Raw genomic sequence first — 27,864 nt, forward strand, 5'->3', positions numbered from 1 at the left:
TTACAATTAATTATATTACAAAAATACTTAGACAATAAATAGTACAACATTTTGAGTGTGTCCAAATACTTATGGTTTACAAAATCCAAGGGTGAACGGATTGAAATAGTACAACATTTTGAGTGTGTCCAAATACTTATGGTTTACAAAATCTAAGGGTGTATTTGGGTAGTATGTTTTCTAGGGATGGAAAGATTGATAAAGATATAGAAAGGAGAGTGAATGCTGGGAACAAAGTGAACGGTGCACTGAAATCAGTTATAGCAAATAAAAACCTATCAGCGGAAGCTAAACTGGCAGTGCACAACGGAGTCCTGGTTCCAACTCTAATGTATGGAAGTGAAACATGGAGTTGGCAAAAGAAGGATGAAAGTAGACTGAATGCAGTCGAAATGCGATCTCTCAGAAGAATGTGTAACAAAACGATGTATGATAGATGTGCGAATAGTGAAATAAGGAAGGAATGCAAAGCTGAGATAAGCATTATTCGATAAAATTAAGAAAGGTGTGTTGAGATGGTTTGGACATGTAGAACGAATGAGTGAGGAAAGAACGGTAAAACAAATTTATGAGGCGAATGTTAGCGGGAAAAGAAGCAGAGGAAGACCGAGAAAAACATGGCACGATCAGGTATGCCAAATACTTGAAAGTGGTCAGGTTAGGAGTCGTAACAATCGGCGGGTATGTATGAGGAGATGCATGAACGTGGAAGAGGCGAAGAATGTTTGCAAGGACAGAGTGGTGTGGCGCTCTATTCTCTCTGCCTACCCCTGCGGGGAAGCGGCGTGATGGTTAGTTAGTTAGTTAGTTTAAGGGTGAACGGACGGGTTTCTTCATGTTTACTTGTTTCATCATATCGCTCACTCCTTTCAAGAACGTCATAAATCAAAATCGTCAATTTTCACTCGTGCATGTTTTCGGAATGCCCGGAAAATGTATTATATCCCAGCAAAAGAGGCATATTTTTAACTTACTATTTACCCGCTACAGGGCAGAAAGTGTTGTTTTTGCATTTTGAAGAAAAGGTATTGTTTAATTATTCTTTGAAACATACTAAATATTTTTCAAATAGAGAAAGAACCTTCAGGTTTTACCTAAAAAGATCTGTTGCACGGTAAAAAGTTCAATAAGTGTCTTGATATTTATTTTTAATACATTGTATTATATTTTTAAACTTTAAAAACGTTCTCCTGAAAAATCGTGTTTTTTTATTTATGACGTTCTTGAAAGAGCGATATATTTGTAAAAATAAATAAGTATTTACAACATTTTGAGTGTGTCCAAATACTTGTTCACAAATTTGGAATATCTCCAATTATAGGAGCTATTTTTCATTTTATTTTTGTTGACATCTCAACATAGATGAATAAGAATATGGAAGTCTGGGCATAAAATAACTCCTTTAATTGGAGATAATCCAGATTTGTGAACAAGTATTTGGACTCAGTCAGTTGTAAATAAATTAACTGGTCAAATTATAAGCTAAAATAATAAAACGAAAAGCATATTTTCTAGCGTTTCTCATGGAATCTGAGAGTTTCTGCTCAACAAAAAAGCTTCTTTCATCTCACCATAGATGTCTCTTGTAATTAAAGAACTTTATTTCGAATTTGAACAAAATATATATATGTATAGTTCCAAGAATTTGAGTAGTGTGGTTGTCAATCATGGGTAGAATTGGTGAATGATACACGTGTGGGAAGTGATCACATAAACCGACCCATGACGGTCGTAAGCCCCGTAAATGCACAGATATCTATATCTTCTTCATCTATGTTGAGATGTCAAAAAATAATTTGAGAAAAAGTACAATGCATCGTTTTTGTTTCCGCGAAAAGTAAGCTGCGATATTCTTCAAATACAACATTTTTAGTGTGTCCAAATACTTGTTCACAAAATCTGGATATCTTGGATCTTATATCCAATTACGGGAATTTCATATTGTTTTTAACATCTCATCAAAGATGAAGAAGAATATGGAAGTCTGGGCATTTACGGGGCTGACGACCGTCATAGGCTGGTTTAAGTACCAATTTTACCCATTATTGACAACCACACTACTCAAAATCTTGGAAGTTCTACATATATGAACCAATTTAGAAACCTTGTTCTTGAATCACTATTGGTGAATGTTACACGTGTGTAAAGTGATCACTTACACCAGCCTTTGACGGTCGTCAGCCCCGTAAATGCCCAGACTTCCATATTCTTCTTCATCTTTGATGAGATGTTAAAAAAAAAATATTCTTCAAATATATACGTTTTTACGTGTCAGGGTTATTCAAAGATGTGTAATAAATTAATACATATATTGCAAAAATGAGAAATAGAAAGTACTCATCGGGAATATTATATATATGACTTTGATGTTACATGTTTTGAATTAAAAAAAAAAACTCACACTCTATTCCATTCGTTTCAATACGGGATGTCGTCATTTAAGTCGTAAAAGAAAGATGGACACTATATGAGCAACACATACTTGTTAGTAGATATAACGTTGCATACATGTAGAAACTCCGAGATATATTTTGCCGCACCGAAACAGATTTGTTTCAACAATGGCAAGGAGTGTTACAAATTATCGAACGGATTTTGATTTATTTATGTGTAAATCGCGGTATTTAAATTCACCCGAAAAGTCCTGCTAGCTAAAGGGTTACAATATTAAGTCGTGACTGAAGTATTTCTCATATTGTAGCCGAACGAGGGCAAAGGGCAACATAGTCCACACGAGTAAGTACCTACTTTAAAGAACCTGGCCATATAATAAAATAGTTTAGCAGCCTTAAAATATTAAAGAACGTTTTAGAGAACTGTTTTTTTTTCATCTGTGGAATAATTTCTTTGTGTGTTTTGACATTTTCGGCGAGCGACGAGAAGTGTCCCGGTCCCGCGTCTATCAGTCTATTACTAAGCGAGTGGTCTATCGTGTCCGACGGCGTCCGGTGATGCGGCGCCATTGAGGCTCGAGCAGCGGGGCGCGGCGCGCGCGAGATGCCTCTGCCGGGGCCCGAGGCGCAGGCGTCCGGGCCGGCCGCCTCGAGCACCACCATGTCGCTGCGCGACAAGGAGAAGTACATCGAGGACTTCGACTTCCCGTTCTGCGACGAGTCGTCCAAGTACGAGAAGGTGGCCAAGATCGGGCAGGGCACGTTCGGGGAGGTGTTCAAGGCGCGCGAGAAGAAGTGCGGCAAGAAGTTCGTGGCCATGAAGAAGGTGCTGATGGACAACGAGAAGGAGGGCTTCCCGATCACGGCGCTGCGCGAGATCCGCATCCTGCAGCTGCTGAAGCACGAGAACGTGGTGAACCTGCTGGAGATCTGCCGCACGCGCGCCACGGCGCACAACAAGTTCCGCTCCACGTTCTACCTGGTGTTCGACTTCTGCGAGCACGACCTCGCCGGGCTGCTGTCCAACGTGAACGTGAAGTTCAACCTGGGCGAGATCAAGAAGGTGATGCAGCAGCTGCTCAACGGGCTGTACTACATCCACAGCAACAAGATCCTGCACCGCGACATGAAGGCGGCCAACGTGCTCATCACCAAGCACGGCGTGCTGAAGCTGGCCGACTTCGGGCTGGCGCGCGCCTTCAGCGTGCCGCGCGCGGACGCCGCCAACCGCTACACGAACCGCGTGGTGACGCTGTGGTACCGCCCGCCCGAGCTGCTGCTGGGCGAGCGCAACTACGGCCCGCCCGTGGACCTGTGGGGCGCGGGCTGCATCATGGCCGAGCTGTGGACGCGCTCGCCCATCATGCAGGGCTCCACGGAGCAGCAGCAGCTGGTGCTCATCTCGCAGCTGTGCGGCAGCTGCACGCCCGACGTGTGGCCCGGCGTGGAGCTGCTGCACCTCTACGCCAAGATGGAGCTGCCCAAGGGCCAGAAGAGGAAGGTACTTACCTTACTCCCTGCATACTTCTCTTCACCCTCAGATAGATGGGGTTCGAGGCACACTGCCATACCGCAGTGGGGAGCGAACAACGCCAACAACCGCCCGACAACAATGTCTTCATACTTGGAAATCTTTCCATTCAAACCCTTGTCCGCACCCCAATGGTGCATAGGGCACTGCATCATATAAACGCAGTGTTAACTTGATGGCTAACACATGCAGGAAAGGTGATCAGCCCTCCGCTTCCAATACCAGTCCATGGTATTATTGAATAAATATGAGAGTGAAAAAATTACTTATATTTATTTAACACCCCCTGGGAATCGAACCCGGGACCTCCAGTACAGTAGCCAAGCGCGCTGACCATTACACTAATATATGTACATGCAACATAGCCGAACGTAACGGACTAAATCATCAAAATGCATAATTAAAATGTAACTTTGTTTTAAAATCACTATAAATATTTTATTATAACTTAATTATAATGTCTACCGGTTTCGAAGCTAACCGCTTCTTTATCAAGACTGATTAATACATTCATATAGTATTAATAACTAACTAACTAACTAACCATCACGCTGCTTCCCCGCAGGGGTAGGCAGAGAGAATAGAGCGCCACACCACTCTGTCCTTGCAAACATTCTAAGATGCATCTCCTCATACATACCCGCCGATTGTTACGACTCCTAACCTGACCACTTTCAAGTATTTGGCATACCTGATCGTGCCATGTTTTTAGGTCTTCCTCTGCTTCTTTTCCCACTAACATTCGCCTCATAAATTTGTTTTACCGTTCTTTCCTCACTCATTCGTTCTACATGTCCAAACCATCTCAACACACCTTTCTTAATTTTATCTATAATGCTTATCTCAGCTTTGCATTCCTTCCTTATTTCACTATTCGCACATCTATCATACATCGTTTTGTCGCACAATCTTCTGAGAGATCGCATTTCGACTGCATTCAGTTTACTTTCATCCTTCGTTTTCCAACACCATGTTTCACTTCCATACATTAGAGTTGGAACCAGGACTCCGTTGTGCACTGCCAGTTTAGCTTCCGCTGATAGGTTTTTATTTGCTATAACTGATTTCAGTGCGCCATTCACTTTGTTCCCAGCATTCACTCTCCTTTCTATGTCTTAGTATTAATTATCTGATTAATATAGTATTTTAGTAGTACTGATTAATATAGTATTAATCAGTCTTGATAAAGAAGCGGTTAGCTTGGAATCCGGTAGACATTATAATTAAGTTATAAGAAAATATTTATAGTGATGTTAAAACAAAGTTACATTTTAATTATAAAATGGAAAATCACAAAGTTAGTGCTTCAAATATAAATTATAATTTATTTCAAATTTGTGGTTAGCTGCAGTAACCAGTTGTCCTGAAAGGGCTAAGAAGTATCCTTAGACGGAGGTTTGAATGTGGACTGTTTGCAGGTGAAGGAGCGCCTGAAGCCGTACGTGAAGGACCCGTACGGCTGCGACCTGCTGGACAAGCTGCTGCAGCTGGACCCGGCCAAGCGCTACGACAGCGACACGGCGCTCAACCACGACTTCTTCTGGACCGACCCCATGCCCTGCGACCTCGGCACCATGCTCGCCCAGCACACCCAGAGTCAGTTCCCCGCCGCTTGCACCCTCTGCACGTTCACCAGCTCATCACTCGCACGTGTTACCCGCTCATCACTCGCACATGTTACCCGCTCATCACTCGCTACTTCATTACTCACACCGGTCACTCATCACCTGCATGTTCACTAGCTCATCACTCGCACGTGTTACTATATTACTCACACTGGTCACTCATCACCTGCATGTTCACTAGCTCATCACTCACACGTGTTACTATATTACTCACACTGGTCACTCATCACCTGCATGTTCACTAGCTCATCACTCACACGTGTTACTATATTACTCACACTGGTCACTCATCAACTGCATGTTCACCAGCTCATCACTCGCACGTGTTACCCGCTCATCACTCGCACATGTTACCCGCTCATCACTCGCTACTTCATTACTCACACCGGTCACTCATCACCTGCATGTTCACTAGCTCATCACTCACACGTGTTACTATATTACTCACACTGGTCACTCATCACCTGCACATTCACTAGCTCATCACTCGCACATGTTACTATATTACTCACACTAGTCACTCATCACCTGCATGTTCACCAGCTCATCACTCGCACGTGTTACCCGCTCATCACTCGCACATGTTACCCGCTCATCACTCGCTACTTCATTACTCACACCGGTCACTCATCACCTGCACATTCACTAGCTCATCACTCGCACATGTTACTATATTACTCACACTAGTCACTCATCACCTGCACATTCACTAGCTCATCACTCGCATACATATCGCTCACTCCTTTCGAGAACGTCATAAATCAAAAATTGCCAATTTTCAGTTGTGCATGTATTCGAAATGCCAAGAAAATGTACTATATCCCAGCAAAAGCGGTTTATTTTTAACTTAATATTTACCCGCTACAGGGCAGAAAGAGTTGTTTTTGCATTTTGAAGAAAAGGTATCGTTTCATTTTTTTTTTAAATAAACTAGTTATTTTTTAAATGGAGAAAAAACCTTCAGGTTTAACCTAAAAGATCTGTTGCACAGTAAAAAGTTCAATAAGTGGCTTGATATTTATTTTTAATAAATTGTATTATATTTTTCAACTTTAAAAACGTTCTCCTGATAAATCAAGTTTTTTGATTTATGACGTTCTTGAAAGGAGTGAGCGAAATATCACTTTTGTATTTTGGGTAATATATATATACAATTAAACACGGTTATTGGATTAAATTCTACTTTTATTTACATATTTATAATGAAATGTGACGCAATTCCTTTTATAAAGACATTATCAAACACTTGATATTGTCTTAATAAGGGGAAATGCATCACATATTATCATGTATATGTAAATAAAAGTAGAATTCAATCCGATAACCTTGTTTAATTTTGGATATATTATCCAAAAATTTAAAATGGAATTCTACCAACTGTCTGCAGTTACGATAAATAACTAATCACTCATCACCTGCATGTTACCTAGTTCATTACTCGCACTAATCACTCATTACCCGCATGTTACCTAGTTCATTACTCGCACTAATCACTCATTACCCGCATGTTACCTAGTTCATTACTCGCACTAATCACTCATTACCCGCATGTTACCTAGTTCATTACTCGCACTAATCACTCATTACCCGCATGTTACCTAGTTCATTACTCGCACTAATCACTCATTACCCGCATGTTACCTAGTTCATTACTCGCACTAATCACTCATTACCCGCATGTTACCTAGTTCATATCTCGCACTAATCACTCATTACCCGCATGTTACCTAGTTCATTACTCGCACTAATCACTCATTACCCGCATGTTACCTAGTTCATTACTCGCACTAATCACTCATTACCCGCATGTTACCTAGTTCATTACTCGCACTAATCACTCATTACCCGCATGTTACCTAGTTCATTACTCGCACTAATCACTCATTACCCGCATGTTACCTAGTTCATTACTCGCACTAATCACTCATTACCCGCATGTTACCTAGTTCATTACTCGCACTAATCACTCATTACCCGCATGTTACCTAGTTCATTACTCGCACTAATCACTCATTACCCGCATGTTACCTAGTTCATTACTCGCACTAATCACTCATTACCCGCATGTTACCTAGTTCATATCTCGCACTAATCACTCATTACCCGCATGTTACCTAGTTCATTACTCGCACTAATCACTCATTACCCGCATGTTACCTAGTTCATATCTCGCACTAATCACTCATTACCCGCATGTTACCTAGTTCATATCTCGCACTAATCACTCATTACCCGCATGTTACCTAGTTCATATCTCGCACTAATCACTCATTACCCGCATGTTACCTAGTTCATTACTCGCAGCAATCACTTATCATATGCATATTACCTAGTTGAAAGGTCGCCCAAGTACTGGCGGCACATTGCGGAGTGTAACATAGGCGTTGTGTTGCAGGCATGTTTGAGTTCCTGGCCCCGCCGCGGCGCCCGGCGCACCTGCGCCAGGTGCACCCGCTGGGCGCGCCCCCCGCGCCCCCCAAGCCCGGCCCCGTGCCCGACACGGGCTACCAGGACCGCGTCTTCTAGGCGCAGCGCCCCCGCCCGCCTGGCACCCCTGGAGGCCAACCATCCAATAGGCTATTCTCTCACACGCTGCATGGATATGTGCCAAATTGTGTCCGAGCGATTTTCAATCATAATTGTTATGTAACGGAGGAGATTTAAAGGTTAGAATACACCGGCATCGTTCAGCGTGGCTATACATCCCAGCCGTGGAGAAAGGGCTTTATATATATATATATAAATATATATGAATTATCGTAGTCATACAGGAGAATGTGACCGAGTGAATTTTTTACAAAAACGTGATCATTGCCTATTTTACATCTTACTAGTTTAATATTGCCCTGAAAATATCCCAAAGGGTTTTAAATTTGTAAGTATAATATATTGACTCAGTAAAAATGACTAACTGCATTGGTGTTTATTTTGTGGCCGAGCAAAAGTGACTTAAATGGCCCTCCTGAGCATTTTACGTATAGTTAGTTGGTCGCTTCCTCCTGTACGACTACAGTATGTTTAATAATTAATTTGGGTATTTCCATTGTTCAAGCTTATTTTTATTTCTTTATGTAAATCATAGGGGCAAAATAAATAGTAGAATGAAAAAAATATCATGTTTTTTTATTTTTTGTATATTTTTTTTCATAAATACGTAACGCTAATATTATTTATTTTTCATCATACACATAAATACAATAAACAATACAGTGAAAGATTTATATTATCCACTGACACTTGGTGATGGAATTGCATTTTTAATTTATTATTAGATTAAAACCAATATTGGAATGGGAAAGCTAAAAATATTGAATTATTGTTAAAAAATTATTATATAAAAAAATAATAATAATAATAAAATAATAAAAATAATAAAATAACAATAATAATAAAATAATAATAATATAATAATAAAATAATAATAAAAATAATAAAAATAAAATAAAATAATAATAAAATAATAAAAATAATTATATGATAAAATTATTATAATAATTTTTTTTTATTAAAAATATTGAAAAATTAGATTAAAACCAATATTGCAATGGAAAAGCTAAAAATATTGGTTTTAATCTAATAATAAATTAATACAGTGAAACTTCGTATAGCGAGTAATTCGCATAATAATAATAATAAAACCCTTATCCGCACCCCAATGGTGCATAGGGCACTGCTTCATATGAACACAGTGTTATCTTGATCGTTTACACACGAAGGAAAGGTGATCGGCCCTCCGCTTCAGGTACCAGTCCAGGGTAATATTGAATAAATATTACAGTGAAAAAATCACTTATATTTATTTGACCCCCCTGGGAATCGAACCCGGGACCTCCAGAACGGTAGCCGAGCGTGCTGACCATTACACTACAGAGGCGGACAATTCGCATAAGGAGCCAAAAATATGATCAAATTACTCCTTTAACAAGCGACATTTCGCAACACGAGTAACAGAGAAAGCGAATGAAAGATATAATATAATTAAAAAGTAACTTTGTTTCAAAATCACTATAAATATTTTATTATAATGTCTACCGGTTTCCAAGCTAACCACTTCTTTATCAAGACTGATTAATACTAAAACACTTTAAGAGTTTCTGCTTAATAAAGAGCTTCTTTACATCTCACCCATAGATGTCTCTAGTGAAGTTCTAGTGATTCAAGAACAAGGTTTCTAAATTGGTTCATACGTATAGAACTTCCGAGAATTTGAGTAGTGTGGTTGTCAATATGTGTGTTGAGATGGTTTGGACATGTAGAACGAATGAGTGAGGAAAGAACGGTAAAACAAATTTATGAGGCGAATGTTAGCGGGAAAAGAAGCAGAGGAAGACCGAGAAAAACATGGCACGATCAGGTATGCCAAATACTTGAAAATGGTCAGGTTAGGAGTCGTAACAATCGGCGGGTATGTATGAGGAGATGCGTGAACGTGGAAGAGGCGAAGAATGTTTGAAAGGACAGAGTGGTGTGGCGCTCTATTCTCTCTGCCTACCCCTGCGGGGAAGCGGCGTGATGGTTAGTTAGTTAGTCTTAAAGAGTTTCTGCTTAATAAAGAGCTTCTTTACATCTCACCAATAGATGTCTCTAGTGAAGTTCTAGTGATTCAAGAACAAGGTTTCTAAATTGGTTCATATATATAGAACTTCCGAGAATTTGAGTAGTGTGGTTGTCAATAATGGGTAGAATTGGTGAATGTTACACGTGTGTAAAGTGACCACATAAACCAGCCTATGACGGTCGTCAGCCCCGTAAATGCCCAGACTTCCATGTTCTTCTTCATCTTTGATGAGATGTCAAAAAATAATACTAAAACACTACGGCTGTCCAAACTAAAAACACAGTAAGGCACATTTTTTTTGTAGTACGTTTTTTTTGCATTTTTGGACTAAGTAGAGTCTACTTAGTCAATAAATGCAAAAAAAACCTACAATAAAATATCCCTAACTGAGTTTTGAGTTTGGACAGCCGACTATCTACTTAGCAAAATTCTAAATATTTTGACGGCTAGGCAAAGGAGCTTGGGTAGATCCCAAGTGGATTTATTAATTTTTTTTGTACTATAAGTAGTCATAGCCAAAAGGGATCAGGGATGTTGAAATATTTAGAATTTTATTAATTAGAAATAATACTCCGCCTCCTCAGTGTAATGGTCAGCACACTCGGCTATCGTTCTGGAGGTGCCGGGTTCGATACCCAGGGGGGGTCAAATAAATACAAGTGATTTTTTCACTGTTATATTTATTCAATATCACCCTGGACTGGTACCTGAAGCAGAGGGCTGATCGCCTTTCCTTCATGCGTAAACGATCAAGATAACACTGTTTATATAATGCAGTGCCCTATGCACCATTGGGGTGCGGAAAAGGGTTTGATTGAGTAATAATTGGAAGGCGTCCTGCCCAACACCTTGGCCACTCTCCAGCCCGTGGGATCAAGAGGAAGGCGTATTTATTTGTAGGCTCGTCTTTGCCCCGCTCCAGACTCGACGGCCCGAGACCGATTGACGACGTTTCAATCCATCTATTTTTTGTTTATCATTACCATTCTATTATTATTATTTTCTATGTCTTTATGAGCGCCCTTGAGGTAGTATTTTACGAAAATGGCGCTATTAAATTATCCAAATTATTATTATCTGAAATGTTGTTGTGACTTGCAAAGCGCAGGGGTGAATAGAAGCGCCGTTATCTTCCTTCAGTTATCGCAGGCAAAATTCTTTTGTTGGCGCTAATGACATGTGGAATATTTTCATGCGCCTTTGATCTCTTCCCCGCTGCCGCTATCCAAATTATTATTATTATTAACACATTATCTGCGGGCGGATTCGCGCCCATAATAGAGATAAACATCTCTGAAAAGAAGTGATAACATTTAACCATACTGTATACATCGATATGAGATCAGAAGACTCCGCAAAAGTCATGCGTAAAAATAGCTTACACGCAATTTACGATGAGTCAAATTAAAAAGGTAAAATTACCCTTCCCGCAGATAGTGTGTTAATAATACATGATCAAGTATTTGAATACTTGAGCGTGTTCACGTCGGGTGGATACAATTGGCGTTGGGTATGTTTGTCCGCCTCCGTAGTGTAATGGTCAGCACGCTCGGCTACCGTTCTGTAGGTCACGGGTTCGATTCCCAAGGGGGGTAAAATAAATATAAGTGATTTTTTCACTGTTATATTTATTCAATATCACCCTGGACTGGTACCTGAAGCGGAGGGCTGATCACCTTTCCTTCATGCGTAAACGATCGAGATAACACTGCGTTTATATGACGCAGTGCCTTATGCACCATTAGGTTCGGATAAAGTTTTTATTATTATTATGTATGACCGCTTTTCCCGTGGTCACTTGGCAGCTCTGAGGTTGGTAGGGCGTCTGTGATATATTAGCAGGTCCCGCTTCCGTGGCCCCCGGCCCGGGGGGCTCACAGCGCGGACTCTAGGATGAGGAGCAGCCTGCGGATGGTGGCCAGGCGCGCCGCGTGCGCCGCGACCGGCGCCATCGCTCTAGACACCTGCAAGCGGAAACCAGGTCAGCCGTGTAGTGTTCAATTTAAATTTTATTTAAATTAATATATCCATTATAAACTATAAAAAATTTTAATTGTATTTTTTATTCAAATTAAACACTTGAATATACTTTAGTGAGTTTTACAACATTTTGAGTGTGTCCAAATACTTGTTCACAAAATCTGGATTATCTCCAATTACAGGAGTTATTTTCATATTATTATAGATGTCTCTAGTGAAGTTCTAGTGATTCATGAACAAGGTTTCTAAATTGGTTCATATATATAGAACTTCCAAGAATTTGAGTAGTGTGGTTGTCAATAATGGGTAGAATTGGTGAATGTCACACGTGTGTAAAGTGATCACTTAAACCAGCCTATGACGGTCGTCAGCCCCGTAAATGCCCAGACTTCCATATTCTTCTTCATCTTTGATGAGATGTCAAAAAAAAAATAAAAAATTAGTGAGTTTTATTTATATTTACGACTCGTTTCGAAAACGACCGATGTTTTCATCTTCTGGTACAAATTAAAACTAACAAACAAAAATAGATTTAGGTGTATATAGGTTAATAAATATAGGGAGGGGAGGGGGGTTAGGAACAAGATTTTTTGTAAAAGGAAACATTGATAATAATGGTGACGTATTTTGAAACAGTATATTATCAATTAATGTTTTATCTGAATTAAAATTTCTGTGTATTTCTAAATTTTCTAAATTATTCATGATTTGACCTTTATTTGTAACAGAGTGTAATAATTTAATTGTATGAATGCCGAATCAATAAATAATTTCAATTGTATACATTAACCGGATGTGTTTTCACAAAACATGGCCCATACGCGGCTGACATAACCGTATGTGTTTTTACATTGCTCCAAGTTTCCAACCTCGGTTCAACTTGGAGGGATTTTTTCATGGTGTGGAACTTTGGGTCGGGTAGAGCCGAGGATAATAGCCATACTTTCTCATGTAGAGATACCGCGGAAACTTCTTTTGGACTTTCTCTGCCATAAGAGAGTACTTAAGCTCGTGTGGCCCCCAAATCATGGAGCCACTCTCGAGTCTACTTCGCACCAGGGAGTTATAAAGAGTTCTCAGCATGCGGTGTTCATGTGCCTGCCGTAGTGTGTAGTGTGTGGCGTGCAGTGTGCGGTGTGCTCTGGGTGTGCAGTGTGTGGTGTGCTCTGCGTGTGTAGTGTGCAGGGTGTGGGGTGCTCTAGGCGGTAGCGTGCGGGCGCCGCAGTACCTCCTCGCCGCGCGCCAGCACGGTGTACATGGCGCGGATGTTGCGGTCGAGCGCGTCGCAGGTGCGCGCCACGGCGGCGCCGTACTCGGCCACGCCGGCCGCAGTGAGCGCGGACACGGAGTGCAGCACGCCGGCCAGCTGCTCGGTGAGGCTGTCCACGGCGGCCGCCACGCGCCGCGCCTCGCGCTCCAGCTCCTCCAGGACTGCCGACAGAACACTAACCGTCACTTCATTTTTTTATGGAATGGCGTTGCATTTAGAATTTAATACTTTTGCCAATGTTAAGTTAGATAAAATTCATATTATTTTTTGACATCTCATCAAATAATAATAATAAATAATGCTTTTATTTATACTTTATAAAACATGGTCTTTGTAGCTTACCACCAGGCATACAATGTGTATTTTTAATTTTGTTGAGGGATGAATATGTATGAATCTGTGTGCACAATTTTCAGTTGCTATATACACTTATTTGTAAATAATTTCTAGAAATAAAAATGTGTTTAGTAAAACATTTTTTATTCTGTCCTCAAAGCGTTAAAGGGACCTACTCAAATATACTACGAATGCGGAATGGATCATTCTCATCCTGTGTTATTGGCTAGTAAATTAATATAAGACTATCGGTAGCATTCTTATTGATAACTGTTATGGGACCTAATCCTTTATGTATCTGCTTTATAGAATTGTAATGTGGACTCGTTTCTGTGACGTCATTCGTTACCAACTTACAAAGACAATATTTTTACAAAGGCGAATTTTTCAAAAGAAAATGGATGAAAATATTGGTTATACCGGCTGTTATAAACACTTCACGAGCCTTACACAATCCCCTATAGGTTGGGTATGTTGAATTAGATATTCTTTCCGAGTGATAACACCATATAAACACACTATCTGACTATCGGTAGCATTCTTATATATATCTGTAGGGAGCTAAGCGAGATATTCAGGTTCAAACATTCGATATTTTATATTATTTTTTGACATCTCATCAAAGATGAAGAAGAATATGGAAGTCTGGGTATTTACTGGTTTAAGTGATCACTTTACACGCGTGTAACATTCGCCGATTCTACCCATTATTGATAACCACACTACTCGGAAGTTCTATAAATATGAACCAATTTAGAAACCTTGTTCTTGAATCACTAGAACTTCACTAGAGACATCTATTGGTGAGATGTAAAGAAGCCTTTTACTAAGCAGAAACTCTTATATTAGTATGTGAGGTCCGAATCCTGGATTATAATCACACACATGAGAAACGCCAGAAAATACCATTTTCATTTTTATTATTAAGCATATAATTTGACCAGATAATTTATTTACAACATTTTGAGTGTGTCCAAATACTTGTTCACAAAATCTGGATTATCTCCAATTATAGGAGTTATTTTCATATTATTTTTTAAATGCCCAGACTTCCATATTCTTCTTAAGTTCTATATAGTATTTGAGGCACTAGCTTTGTGATTTTCCATTTTATAATTAAAATGTAACTTGTTTTAAAAATTTTAATTAATGTTTTACTTAGTAAATACCACTATTTCTTAAAATCTACTGTGACACGTGTTTCGATGCATTCCGCATCATTTTCACACACTTCCGACACCATACGGTGTTTGAAAATAATGCGGAATGCATCAAAACACGTGTCACAGTAGATTTTAAGAAATAGCGGTATTTACTGAGTAAAACAATCATTGAAAATGGATAGATTTTACCACAAAGTGACTGCTGAATTGTTTTAAAATCACTATAAAATTGTTTTAAAATCACTATAAATATTTTATTATAACTTAGTCATAATGTCTACCGGTTTCCAAGCTAACCGCTTCATTATCAATACTAAATATGTGATACTATTCATTTTAATTAATAGTATTAATTGTTACGCAGTCTGCCTCTGTAGTGTAATGGTCAGCACGCTCGGCTACCGTTCTGGAGGTCCCGGGTTCGATTCCCAGAGGGAGGTCTAATAAATATAAGTGATTTTTTCATTTTAATATTTATTCAACATTACCCTGGACGGAAGCGGAGGGCTGATCACCTTTTCCTTCATGTGTTAACGATCAAGATAACACTGCGTTTATATGATGCAGTGCCCTATGCACCATTGGGGTGCGGATAAGGGTTTGAATTGAGTAATAATTGGAAGGCGTCCTGCCCAACACCTTGGCCACTCTCCAGCTTTAGAATTAATTGTTACGAGATGTCTGGTGAGGATGACGTGATGGACAGTTAGGGTTCCGAGGATAGATAGTCTCCTGAAGGCGTACAGAGAAGGCACTGTGCACTCTTGGTGCGGAGATGCGGGCTGCTCCAGCGCAGGAATGGCTGAAGCATGATGTGTTGTGCGGAGGAATGGGAAGTACTGCAAGATATCTGGCAGGGATGATGAGGTGGACAGTTAGGGTAGTCTGCTGGAGGTGTACAGGGAGATGCGGGCTGCTCCAGCGCAGGAATGGCTGAAGCATGATGTGTTGTGCGGAGGAATGGGAAGTACTGCAAGATATCTGGCAGGGATGATGAGGTGGACAGTTAGGGTAGTCTGCTGGAGGTGTACAGGGAGATGCGGGCTGCTCCAGCGCAGGAATGGCTGAAGCATGATGTGTTGTGCGGAGGAATGGGAAGTACTGCAAGATATCTGGCAGGGATGATGAGGTGGACAGTTAGGGTAGTCTGCTGGAGGTGTACAGGGAGATGCGGGCTGCTCCAGCGCAGGAATGGCTGAAGCATGATGTGTTGTGCGGAGGAATGGGAAGTACTGCAAGATATCTGGCAGGGATGATGAGGTGGACAGTTAGGGTAGTCTGCTGGAGGTGTACAGGGAGATGCGGGCTACTCCAGCGCAGGAATGGCTGAAGCATGATGTGTTGTGCGGAGGAATGGGAAGTACTGCAAGATATCTGGCAGGGATGATGAGGTGGACAGTTAGGGTAGTCTGCTGGAGGTGTACAGGGAGATGCGGGCTACTCCAGCGCAGGAATGGCTGAAGCATGATGTGTTGTGCGGAGGAATGGGAAGTACTGCAAGATATCTGGCAGGGATGATGAGGTGGACAGTTAGGGTAGTCTGCTGGAGGTGTACAGGGAGATGCGGGCTACTCCAGCGCAGGAATGGCTGAAGCATGATGTGTTGTGCGGAGGAATGGGAAGTACTGCAAGATATCTGGCAGGGATGATGAGGTGGACAGTTAGGGTAGTCTGCTGGAGGTGTACAGGGAGATGCGGGCTACTCCAGCGCAGGAATGGCTGAAGCATGATGTGTTGTGCGGAGGAATGGGAAGTACTGCAAGATATCTGGCAGGGATGATGAGGTGGACAGTTAGGGTAGTCTGCTGGAGGTGTACAGGGAGATGCGGGCTACTCCAGCGCAGGAATGGCTGAAGCATGATGTGTTGTGCGGAGGAATGGGAAGTACTGCAAGATATCTGGCAGGGATGATGAGGTGGACAGTTAGGGTAGTCTGCTGGAGGTGTACAGGGAGATGCGGGCTACTCCAGCGCAGGAATGGCTGAAGCATGATGTGTTGTGCGGAGGAATGGGAAGTACTGCAAGATATCTGGCAGGGATGATGAGGTGGACAGTTAGGGTAGTCTGCTGGAGGTGTACAGGGAGATGCGGGCTACTCCAGCGCAGGAATGGCTGAAGCATGATGTGTTGTGCGGAGGAATGGGAAGTACTGCAAGATATCTGGCAGGGATGATGAGGTGGACAGTTAGGGTAGTCTGCTGGAGGTGTACAGGGAGATGCGGGCTACTCCAGCGCAGGAATGGCTGAAGCATGATGTGTTGTGCGGAGGAATGGGAAGTACTGCAAGATATCTGGCAGGGATGATGAGGTGGACAGTTAGGGTAGTCTGCTGGAGGTGTACAGGGAGATGCGGGCTACTCCAGCGCAGGAATGGCTGAAGCATGATGTGTTGTGCGGAGGAATGGGAAGTACTGCAAGATATCTGGCAGGGATGATGAGGTGGACAGTTAGGGTAGTCTGCTGGAGGTGTACAGGGAGATGCGGGCTACTCCAGCGCAGGAATGGCTGAAGCATGATGTGTTGTGCGGAGGAATGGGAAGTACTGCAAGATATCTGGCAGGGATGATGAGGTGGACAGTTAGGGTAGTCTGCTGGAGGTGTACAGGGAGATGCGGGCTACTCCAGCGCAGGAATGGCTGAAGCATGATGTGTTGTGCGGAGGAATGGGAAGTACTGCAAGATATCTGGCAGGGATGATGAGGTGGACAGTTAGGGTAGTCTGCTGGAGGTGTACAGGGAGATGCGGGCTACTCCAGCGCAGGAATGGCTGAAGCATGATGTGTTGTGCGGAGGAATGGGAAGTACTGCAAGATATCTGGCAGGGATGATGAGGTGGACAGTTAGGGTAGTCTGCTGGAGGTGTACAGGGAGATGCGGGCTACTCCAGCGCAGGAATGGCTGAAGCATGATGTGTTGTGCGGAGGAATGGGAAGTACTGCAAGATATCTGGCAGGGATGATGAGGTGGACAGTTAGGGTAGTCTGCTGGAGGTGTACAGGGAGATGCGGGCTACTCCAGCGCAGGAATGGCTGAAGCATGATGTGTTGTGCGGAGGAATGGGAAGTACTGCAAGATATCTGGCAGGGATGATGAGGTGGACAGTTAGGGTAGTCTGCTGGAGGTGTACAGGGAGATGCGGGCTACTCCAGCGCAGGAATGGCTGAAGCATGATGTGTTGTGCGGAGGAATGGGAAGTACTGCAAGATATCTGGCAGGGATGATGAGGTGGACAGTTAGGGTAGTCTGCTGGAGGTGTACAGGGAGATGCGGGCTACTCCAGCGCAGGAATGGCTGAAGCATGATGTGTTGTGCGGAGGAATGGGAAGTACTGCAAGATATCTGGCAGGGATGATGAGGTGGACAGTTAGGGTAGTCTGCTGGAGGTGTACAGGGAGATGCGGGCTACTCCAGCGCAGGAATGGCTGAAGCATGATGTGTTGTGCGGAGGAATGGGAAGTACTGCAAGATATCTGGCAGGGATGATGAGGTGGACAGTTAGGGTAGTCTGCTGGAGGTGTACAGGGAGATGCGGGCTACTCCAGCGCAGGAATGGCTGAAGCATGATGTGTTGTGCGGAGGAATGGGAAGTACTGCAAGATATCTGGCAGGGATGATGAGGTGGACAGTTAGGGTAGTCTGCTGGAGGTGTACAGGGAGATGCGGGCTACTCCAGCGCAGGAATGGCTGAAGCATGATGTGTTGTGCGGAGGAATGGGAAGTACTGCAAGATATCTGGCAGGGATGATGAGGTGGACAGTTAGGGTAGTCTGCTGGAGGTGTACAGGGAGATGCGGGCTACTCCAGCGCAGGAATGGCTGAAGCATGATGTGTTGTGCGGAGGAATGGGAAGTACTGCAAGATATCTGGCAGGGATGATGAGGTGGACAGTTAGGGTAGTCTGCTGGAGGTGTACAGGGAGATGCGGGCTACTCCAGCGCAGGAATGGCTGAAGCATGATGTGTTGTGCGGAGGAATGGGAAGTACTGCAAGATATCTGGCAGGGATGATGAGGTGGACAGTTAGGGTAGTCTGCTGGAGGTGTACAGGGAGATGCGGGCTACTCCAGCGCAGGAATGGCTGAAGCATGATGTGTTGTGCGGAGGAATGGGAAGTACTGCAAGATATCTGGCAGGGATGATGAGGTGGACAGTTAGGGTAGTCTGCTGGAGGTGTACAGGGAGATGCGGGCTACTCCAGCGCAGGAATGGCTGAAGCATGATGTGTTGTGCGGAGGAATGGGAAGTACTGCAAGATATCTGGCAGGGATGATGAGGTGGACAGTTAGGGTAGTCTGCTGGAGGTGTACAGGGAGATGCGGGCTACTCCAGCGCAGGAATGGCTGAAGCATGATGTGTTGTGCGGAGGAATGGGAAGTACTGCAAGATATCTGGCAGGGATGATGAGGTGGACAGTTAGGGTAGTCTGCTGGAGGTGTACAGGGAGATGCGGGCTACTCCAGCGCAGGAATGGCTGAAGCATGATGTGTTGTGCGGAGGAATGGGAAGTACTGCAAGATATCTGGCAGGGATGATGAGGTGGACAGTTAGGGTAGTCTGCTGGAGGTGTACAGGGAGATGCGGGCTACTCCAGCGCAGGAATGGCTGAAGCATGATGTGTTGTGCGGAGGAATGGGAAGTACTGCAAGATATCTGGCAGGGATGATGAGGTGGACAGTTAGGGTAGTCTGCTGGAGGTGTACAGGGAGATGCGGGCTACTCCAGCGCAGGAATGGCTGAAGCATGATGTGTTGTGCGGAGGAATGGGAAGTACTGCAAGATATCTGGCAGGGATGATGAGGTGGACAGTTAGGGTAGTCTGCTGGAGGTGTACAGGGAGATGCGGGCTACTCCAGCGCAGGAATGGCTGAAGCATGATGTGTTGTGCGGAGGAATGGGAAGTACTGCAAGATATCTGGCAGGGATGATGAGGTGGACAGTTAGGGTAGTCTGCTGGAGGTGTACAGGGAGATGCGGGCTACTCCAGCGCAGGAATGGCTGAAGCATGATGTGTTGTGCGGAGGAATGGGAAGTACTGCAAGATATCTGGCAGGGATGATGAGGTGGACAGTTAGGGTAGTCTGCTGGAGGTGTACAGGGAGATGCGGGCTACTCCAGCGCAGGAATGGCTGAAGCATGATGTGTTGTGCGGAGGAATGGGAAGTACTGCAAGATATCTGGCAGGGATGATGAGGTGGACAGTTAGGGTAGTCTGCTGGAGGTGTACAGGGAGATGCGGGCTACTCCAGCGCAGGAATGGCTGAAGCATGATGTGTTGTGCGGAGGAATGGGAAGTACTGCAAGATATCTGGCAGGGATGATGAGGTGGACAGTTAGGGTAGTCTGCTGGAGGTGTACAGGGAGATGCGGGCTACTCCAGCGCAGGAATGGCTGAAGCATGATGTGTTGTGCGGAGGAATGGGAAGTACTGCAAGATATCTGGCAGGGATGATGAGGTGGACAGTTAGGGTAGTCTGCTGGAGGTGTACAGGGAGATGCGGGCTACTCCAGCGCAGGAATGGCTGAAGCATGATGTGTTGTGCGGAGGAATGGGAAGTACTGCAAGATATCTGGCAGGGATGATGAGGTGGACAGTTAGGGTAGTCTGCTGGAGGTGTACAGGGAGATGCGGGCTACTCCAGCGCAGGAATGGCTGAAGCATGATGTGTTGTGCGGAGGAATGGGAAGTACTGCAAGATATCTGGCAGGGATGATGAGGTGGACAGTTAGGGTAGTCTGCTGGAGGTGTACAGGGAGATGCGGGCTACTCCAGCGCAGGAATGGCTGAAGCATGATGTGTTGTGCGGAGGAATGGGAAGTACTGCAAGATATCTGGCAGGGATGATGAGGTGGACAGTTAGGGTAGTCTGCTGGAGGTGTACAGGGAGATGCGGGCTACTCCAGCGCAGGAATGGCTGAAGCATGATGTGTTGTGCGGAGGAATGGGAAGTACTGCAAGATATCTGGCAGGGATGATGAGGTGGACAGTTAGGGTAGTCTGCTGGAGGTGTACAGGGAGATGCGGGCTACTCCAGCGCAGGAATGGCTGAAGCATGATGTGTTGTGCGGAGGAATGGGAAGTACTGCAAGATATCTGGCAGGGATGATGAGGTGGACAGTTAGGGTAGTCTGCTGGAGGTGTACAGGGAGATGCGGGCTACTCCAGCGCAGGAATGGCTGAAGCATGATGTGTTGTGCGGAGGAATGGGAAGTACTGCAAGATATCTGGCAGGGATGATGAGGTGGACAGTTAGGGTAGTCTGCTGGAGGTGTACAGGGAGATGCGGGCTACTCCAGCGCAGGAATGGCTGAAGCATGATGTGTTGTGCGGAGGAATGGGAAGTACTGCAAGATATCTGGCAGGGATGATGAGGTGGACAGTTAGGGTAGTCTGCTGGAGGTGTACAGGGAGATGCGGGCTACTCCAGCGCAGGAATGGCTGAAGCATGATGTGTTGTGCGGAGGAATGGGAAGTACTGCAAGATATCTGGCAGGGATGATGAGGTGGACAGTTAGGGTAGTCTGCTGGAGGTGTACAGGGAGATGCGGGCTGCTCCAGCGCAGGAATGGCTGAAGCATGATGTGTTGTGCGGAGGAATGGGAAGTACTGCAAGATATCTGGCAGGGATGATGAGGTGGACAGTTAGGGTAGTCTGCTGGAGGTGTACAGAGAAGGCACTGTGCACTCTTGGTGCGGAGATGCGGGCTGCTCCAGCGCAGGAATGGCTGAAGCATGATGTGTTGTGCGGAGGAATGGGAAGTACTGCAAGATATCTGGCAGGGATGATGAGGTGGACAGTTAGGGTAGTCTGCTGGAGGTGTACAGAGAAGGCACTGTGCACTCTTGGTGCGGAGATGCGGGCTACTCCAGCGCAGGAATGGCTGAAGCATGATGTGTTGTGCGGAGGAATGGGAAGTACTGCAAGATATCTGGCAGGGATGATGAGGTGGACAGTTAGGGTAGTCTGCTGGAGGTGTACAGAGAAGGCACTGTGCACTCTTGGTGCGGAGATGCGGGCTGCTCCAGCGCAGGAATGGCTGAAGCATGATGTGTTGTGCGGAGGAATGGGAAGTACTGCAAGATATCTGGCAGGGATGATGAGGTGGACAGTTAGGGTAGTCTGCTGGAGGTGTACAGGGAGATGCGGGCTACTCCAGCGCAGGAATGGCTGAAGCATGATGTGTTGTGCGGAGGAATGGGAAGTACTGCAAGATATCTGGCAGGGATGATGAGGTGGACAGTTAGGGTAGTCTGCTGGAGGTGTACAGGGAGATGCGGGCTACTCCAGCGCAGGAATGGCTGAAGCATGATGTGTTGTGCGGAGGAATGGGAAGTACTGCAAGATATCTGGCAGGGATGATGAGATGGACAGTTAGGGTAGTCTGCTGGAGGTGTACAGAGAAGGCACTGTGCACTCTTGGTGCGGAGATGCGGGCTGCTCCAGCGCAGGAATGGCTGAAGCATGATGTGTTGTGCGGAGGAATGGGAAGTACTGCAAGATATCTGGCAGGGATGATGAGGTGGACAGTTAGGGTAGTCTGCTGGAGGTGTACAGGGAGATGCGGGCTACTCCAGCGCAGGAATGGCTGAAGCAAGATGTGTTGTGCGGAGGAATGGGAAGTACTGCAAGATATCTGGCAGGGATGATGAGGTGGACAGTTAGGGTAGTCTGCTGGAGGTGTACAGGGAGATGCGGGCTACTCCAGCGCAGGAATGGCTGAAGCAAGATGTGTTGTGCGGAGGAATGGGAAGTACTGCAAGATATCTGGCAGGGATGATGAGGTGGACAGTTAGGGTAGTCTGCTGGAGGTGTACAGGGAGATGCGGGCTACTCCAGCGCAGGAATGGCTGAAGCATGATGTGTTGTGCGGAGGAATGGGAAGTACTGCAAGATATCTGGCAGGGATGATGAGATGGACAGTTAGGGTAGTCTGCTGGAGGTGTACAGAGAAGGCACTGTGCACTCTTGGTGCGGAGATGCGGGCTACTCCAGCGCAGGAATGGCTGAAGCATGATGTGTTGTGCGGAGGAATGGGAAGTACTGCAAGATATCTGGCAGGGATGATGAGATGGACAGTTAGGGTAGTCTGCTGGAGGTGTACAGAGAAGGCACTGTGCACTCTTGGTGCGGAGATGCGGGCTACTCCAGCGCAGGAATGGCTGAAGCATGATGTGTTGTGCGGAGGAATGGGAAGTGTACAGAAAGGTACTGCAAGATATCTGGCAGGGATGATGAGGTGGACAGCTAGGGCAGTCTCCTGGAGGTGTGCGGGGCGGCGTAGGGGGGGTAAAGAGCGGGTGCGGACCTGCGAGGTCGGCGTGGGCGCGCTGCGGCGCCAGCGGGTGGCGGTGGAGCGCGGCGGGCGCGTCGCGGCGGCCCACGGGGCTGGCCAGGCGGATGCGGTACTCCAGGTCCTCGGCCACGAAGTGCGTCATGTCCCCCTCGCGCTGCGGCACCCCGCGCAGCTCTCGCGGCGGCTCCCGGATCTCCCGGTAGGAGCCCGACATGACTCCCGGGCACTCCTCCGCGCCCTCCACTTCCTCCACCCCGGAAGAGGAGGCCATCCTGAAAGCCGCACATTCGCCTGAGAGATGGCGCTACATATTTTTAGCAATAAACTATATCGACAATATTATCTAGAGCAGGCCTGGCCAATCCGAATTGCACCGCATCGATGACCTAAAATTTTCCCAAGGGCCGCATACGGACATTAGAAAAAAAATCGTAACAACGAATTTCACATTATTATAAAAAAGTACAGTGAAACCTCTAAGAAAAATCTGCGATGTTGAAGATGTTGTGCGATGGGGAAGAGAAAGAAGACGTTTCTGGAGAGATGTGAGAAGAGCGAGTTGGGATCGAGTGGTGAGGGTGGCAGCGGACAGCGGCATAGGCGGGATCAGACCCCCAGGAAGACCGCCTAAACGATGGAAGGATAGCTGGCCTTCCACCTCCCAGAGCGAACCGAGAATGACAGGACCTAGTCCTAAAAGAAGAAGAAGAAACCTGTATCTATAATTTTTAACGGGACGTATTGAAATAAACTATGAATGCGGGATAAAGCAGTCAATACACAAGGACATACGATCGAGTAAGGATACCGTCCTCCCAATCTGCATAACCATCGGTAGGTTGAAATTTTAAGAATACAAGATTTAGATGCAAGTAAATGTCCGCCTTCGTAGTGTAATGGTCAGCATGCTCGGCTACCGTTCTGGAGGTATTTTGGTTAAAAATTCACGGACCGCTGAGCACAGCTACACTCCATACTACACTACATACCGGCATTTATCTAGCTACGGCTTATGCAGCACCGCTTATCATAACCCTACTCGAACTTCAACTTTTTAAGTTTTATAGCCTTGGTCTACTCGTGAGTGGATTTACTCTTTATGTTTAAACTTACTATAATTTCATGTAATTCATGAGTGAAAATTCTAGGCAAAAACACTCGCTATCTCGCTACAGGCATGAGTTTATACATTTCATTGCATCTTAGTTAGCAGTGAAGTTACTTGGGTGTAGACAAATATCACTTCTGCCGATGTTTCGATAACAAATTGACATTCCCGGCGAATCAACTAGTATATCCTGAAAATGCTCTTTTCATACCTTCAAATCGCTTACTCCTTTTCGCTTTTAAGTCTCGGCGTCCTAAAAATTTGTATATTACATTTAATAATGGTATGATTGATAATCGAATCGGATTTCGGACTGTCGAGGCAACTGTCAGTGTCAGACGAAAAACCACAGACATAGAAGAAATAAACGTAAAATCTATGTAAAAAGTAAAACGAGCATAGACTATTCAAGGTACCTACACATCCCCAGAATACCTATTTATTCACAAACCCTTTGGTTACCAATTTTTACGTTTTATTTTAGTTACGATTTTAGGGATTGCAATGCCAGGATTTTTTGTTTTTTTTTTTGTTTTTTTTTAGATGGGAATAGCATTTATTATTTACTTTGCTTATTATGTACAAGGTTTATAGATCATTCAGTGGATTTTTATACCTATTTCTAATAATGAGCCGCTTAGGCTCACAAAAATAGTATGAAATTGATATATTTGTGTAAATAATAAAATAACAAATATTTCTCTTTCAAAAAAAGTATTGTGCGGGTAGTCCGTGTTGGTGTGCACGCGTGCCATTGTATGCAAGTACTAGAGCTGCTATCGACCGATGGCTATGCATTAGGCACAAATCAAACCCTTTCATCGCGGATCGGATGTCTGGGAACAATTAAGAGGTCGTCTCCTGCAATTTTTCGTACGAAATGATGATTTTAACGCCAACAGAAAGCACTCACTTCTATTGAATCTTTCAAGTTCAGCTTTTTCGTTAGTATAAGGTTTACACATAAATCATAACGGAAGTTAGTTTTGGAAATATATTCACATCGCGTGAGAGCGAAATTTTATATAGCGCTTTGATTGGCGTTTATGATGAGCCAGGATGAAAATTTTATCTGTAAGATTAAAATCGAAAAGTACAAACTGCCAATTTGGATCTAGATTATATGCAAGTCTAATAGGTATTTCAATATGGGTTTAAAGGGATGTAGGCCGAAAGAACATTTATTTCATGAAGGGAACGCTTTGAGTTTTCAAAAATGCATTGAAATGGCGTCAACAATCAAACATTTAAATTAAAGAATCGTTCTGAACTAAAAATATATATATATATTCAAAAGTCAACAGTTTTAAAAATAAAAAAAAGGAATCATCATCAGTCAGGAACGGGTTGACAATTCGCAATTCAGCCGAATCGTTCGGTTGGCGATAAGAAGTAATAATAATTGTCACAAATGTTTCTAGTCAGGTATACGAGTAGTTTGTCGTGTAAGTGTAAATAAATGCTACAGGCGTGCTAAACCGGGACATTTTAAAGTAATTGTAATTTTTCTAAGAATAAAAGCGAGAATTTAAAGGCGATATCGGGAAATAGACATGGAACAGATAGAACAGAACTATAAATGATACAGTTTTCAGATAATTATGAATAAAAATAGTAGAGAGTTAAAATTTTTATTGGATTCTGGCGCGTCTGTTTCTGTGGTACCAAAAATATTTAAAAATCATAAATTATCCAACGATCAAAGGAAATTACTTAGTTTTGACAACTAGCAGTTGCAAGTTGTGGGTAAATGTGTAATACCTGTTGAGTATAAGGAAGTATTGCAGAGGATGTATCGCACCAATGCCATTCAGCTGAGGCACGAAGAAGTCAGTAATCGTGGTTCTGTAGCGCTCTCCATTGGCCGTAGCATTCTGGCCGGTATCGCCTATAAAAAAAACCGGGCCTATGATTTCGCCTGCCCATAAAGCACACCAAGCAGTGACTTTTATCGGATGTAAGGGCGTCTCGACAAAGGCTTCTGGGTTTTCTCCACTCCAAATTCGGCAATTCCGCTTAGTGACATTTTGCCTTGGAAAAGAGGGTCAAGCTGAATATTGTTTTCGACCCATTCAACGAACCTCGACGCGCATAATCGTCACGCGGTTTCGACTCTTGCAAATGGCAAAACGTACTGACTACAAATCAAGTGTCAACTATCATTGACAGTCTGTGTAAACAATGTTGCAGTTTAAAAATAAACCATAAAAAATACCCTTTGGAATAAACCAACGTACTTGCAATCTTCTACTGTTCCTCTCCCCCCATGACCACACAACAATGAACATCGGACATCATCTTTTGCCTCCAGATCGACTTTAAAATATTACTTATATATTTTTTTATATAATAAAATAACAACTTTACAATTTTTCCACATATATTTTGTTTGACCCGTGACCGTGTTCCGTCGTTACCGACATCGTCAGACTTGTGGGAGGCTAGACAAAATTATATGTTATAAACATAAAAAGGAAGGGGTCGAAGTCCATGATTTTAAGTAAAATTTTATGTCAAAATTTATAATAATAATTACACATAAGTTATGGTTTGCAGTATGACTTTATGCAATTTTATTATAGAAATGTATTTTTGTTCATAAATTGAAATAATGTCTGGGGAATCTGGAACCGTCGGTTGACAACCCTTTCTACTGCCCATTAGTGGGGGAAGTCCTGTCTTCTAAAAGTTCGGGTAGTTATTTCTTATCGACATGACATTTGAGTAGCCGTTGTTTGCATTCAACCTTTGCTGCATTCTAGTATATAATCTCCGGGTGAACGCCTGTGTGTGACTTGGCCATTCAATATTCCCTTGTCAGGGTGAGTTTTTACTGTATTTATTTGTAAGATTTGTAACCGATCTAACTTACTAGATGCGTGTAAGGATTGAACGTTTTTATTTGTCCAACTTTTGACGGTTCATTAATCCTTATTCCGCACGACCGTCCTGTTTGCGGCGCGTATGGTGATGGTGATCACAGTAAATATGAGCCCGAATCGGCCTCTAATATTTAGTCTAAGTTTGATTTATTGTTAACCTTCCGGAACACGCGCTACAAGTTGTAACAATACACCGTGAGACTGTGAGGCATTCATTGCATATATTTGGCACACTTGACGCGCGGATCTCTTCCTCTACTGGATAGTAGCAGTATTTCTAGAAAATCACCATTCAATTAATGCCGGCAATGTTGAACAATGAATAGAAAACTGAGAGCATTCATCATCGTTAGCTAATTGACCCGTTTCGTTTTTTGTTACTTATGAATGTTGAATCTGATGATGGAATGGCTGTTTTTTATTATAATTTATTGGTTATATTTCTACAGATGTCTGGACAAGATTTACTGAAGGCAGCGCGAGAGGGCGATGTGGCGAAGGTCAACACTCTTCTTAAACAACATAATATAAACGTAAACTGGACAGATGATAGTTCTGGTAAGATATTCCAAGATCATTGAACTAGTGAACCGAGGATTGTAGCAATAAGAGGTGATGTTAGTAAAGCGATATGATATACAAGTGGGAGAATATTACTGTATATATTCTACCTTTGCCGGCCAATGTCAAGTGGAAAGCCCCGTGAGTAGCCAGACTTCCATATGGA

At 43.8% G+C, this 27,864-nt stretch overlaps 3 protein-coding genes across 4 annotated transcripts in view; 2 read left to right on the forward strand and 1 right to left on the reverse strand.

The window, feature by feature from the left end:
• The first annotated feature begins 2,840 nt into the window (after positions 1-2,840).
• On the forward strand, positions 2,841-8,623 carry LOC148303612 (cyclin-dependent kinase 9-like). The gene is made up of 3 exons (XM_088269659.1): positions 2,841-3,894; positions 5,343-5,520; positions 7,945-8,623. The coding sequence occupies exons 1-3, from the start codon at positions 2,998-3,000 to the stop codon at positions 8,073-8,075; spliced, it is 1,206 nt and encodes a 401-aa protein (XP_088125785.1). The 5' UTR covers positions 2,841-2,997; the 3' UTR covers positions 8,076-8,623.
• A 1,589-nt stretch (positions 8,624-10,212) lies between these two features.
• LOC148303613 (BLOC-1-related complex subunit 6-like) lies at positions 10,213-24,609 on the reverse strand. Of its 2 annotated transcripts, XM_088269686.1 has the most exons (5): positions 24,467-24,609; positions 23,622-23,840; positions 23,160-23,419; positions 13,316-13,518; positions 11,882-12,071 (listed from the first exon to the last, which is right to left on the reverse strand). In XM_088269686.1, exons 3-5 carry the CDS (start codon positions 23,416-23,418, stop codon positions 11,982-11,984), a joined length of 552 nt encoding a protein of 183 aa, XP_088125812.1. In that variant the 5' UTR covers position 23,419; positions 23,622-23,840; positions 24,467-24,609; the 3' UTR covers positions 11,882-11,981. The 2 variants fall into 2 exon arrangements, with proteins under 2 accessions (XP_088125811.1, XP_088125812.1); XM_088269685.1 differs by lacking the exon at positions 23,622-23,840 and having other exon boundaries at positions 10,213-12,071; positions 24,467-24,603.
• Positions 24,610-26,748: 2,139 nt separating this feature from the next.
• Positions 26,749-27,864, forward strand: part of LOC148303614 (uncharacterized) — a 106,162-nt gene continuing 105,046 nt past the window's right edge. Inside the window, exons 1-2 of the mRNA XM_088269678.1 lie at positions 26,749-27,077; positions 27,587-27,695. Coding sequence (XP_088125804.1) covers positions 27,587-27,695 — 109 coding nt within the window. The 5' untranslated portion in view covers positions 26,749-27,077. The remainder of the gene's footprint in view (positions 27,078-27,586; positions 27,696-27,864) is intronic.

Source organism: Brachycentrus maculatus, unplaced genomic scaffold (assembly GCF_059751285.1).
Source record: "Brachycentrus maculatus isolate JH-2025_06_01 unplaced genomic scaffold, ASM5975128v1 h1tg000360l, whole genome shotgun sequence".
In the NCBI taxonomy this organism is placed as follows: domain Eukaryota; kingdom Metazoa; phylum Arthropoda; class Insecta; order Trichoptera; family Brachycentridae; genus Brachycentrus; species Brachycentrus maculatus.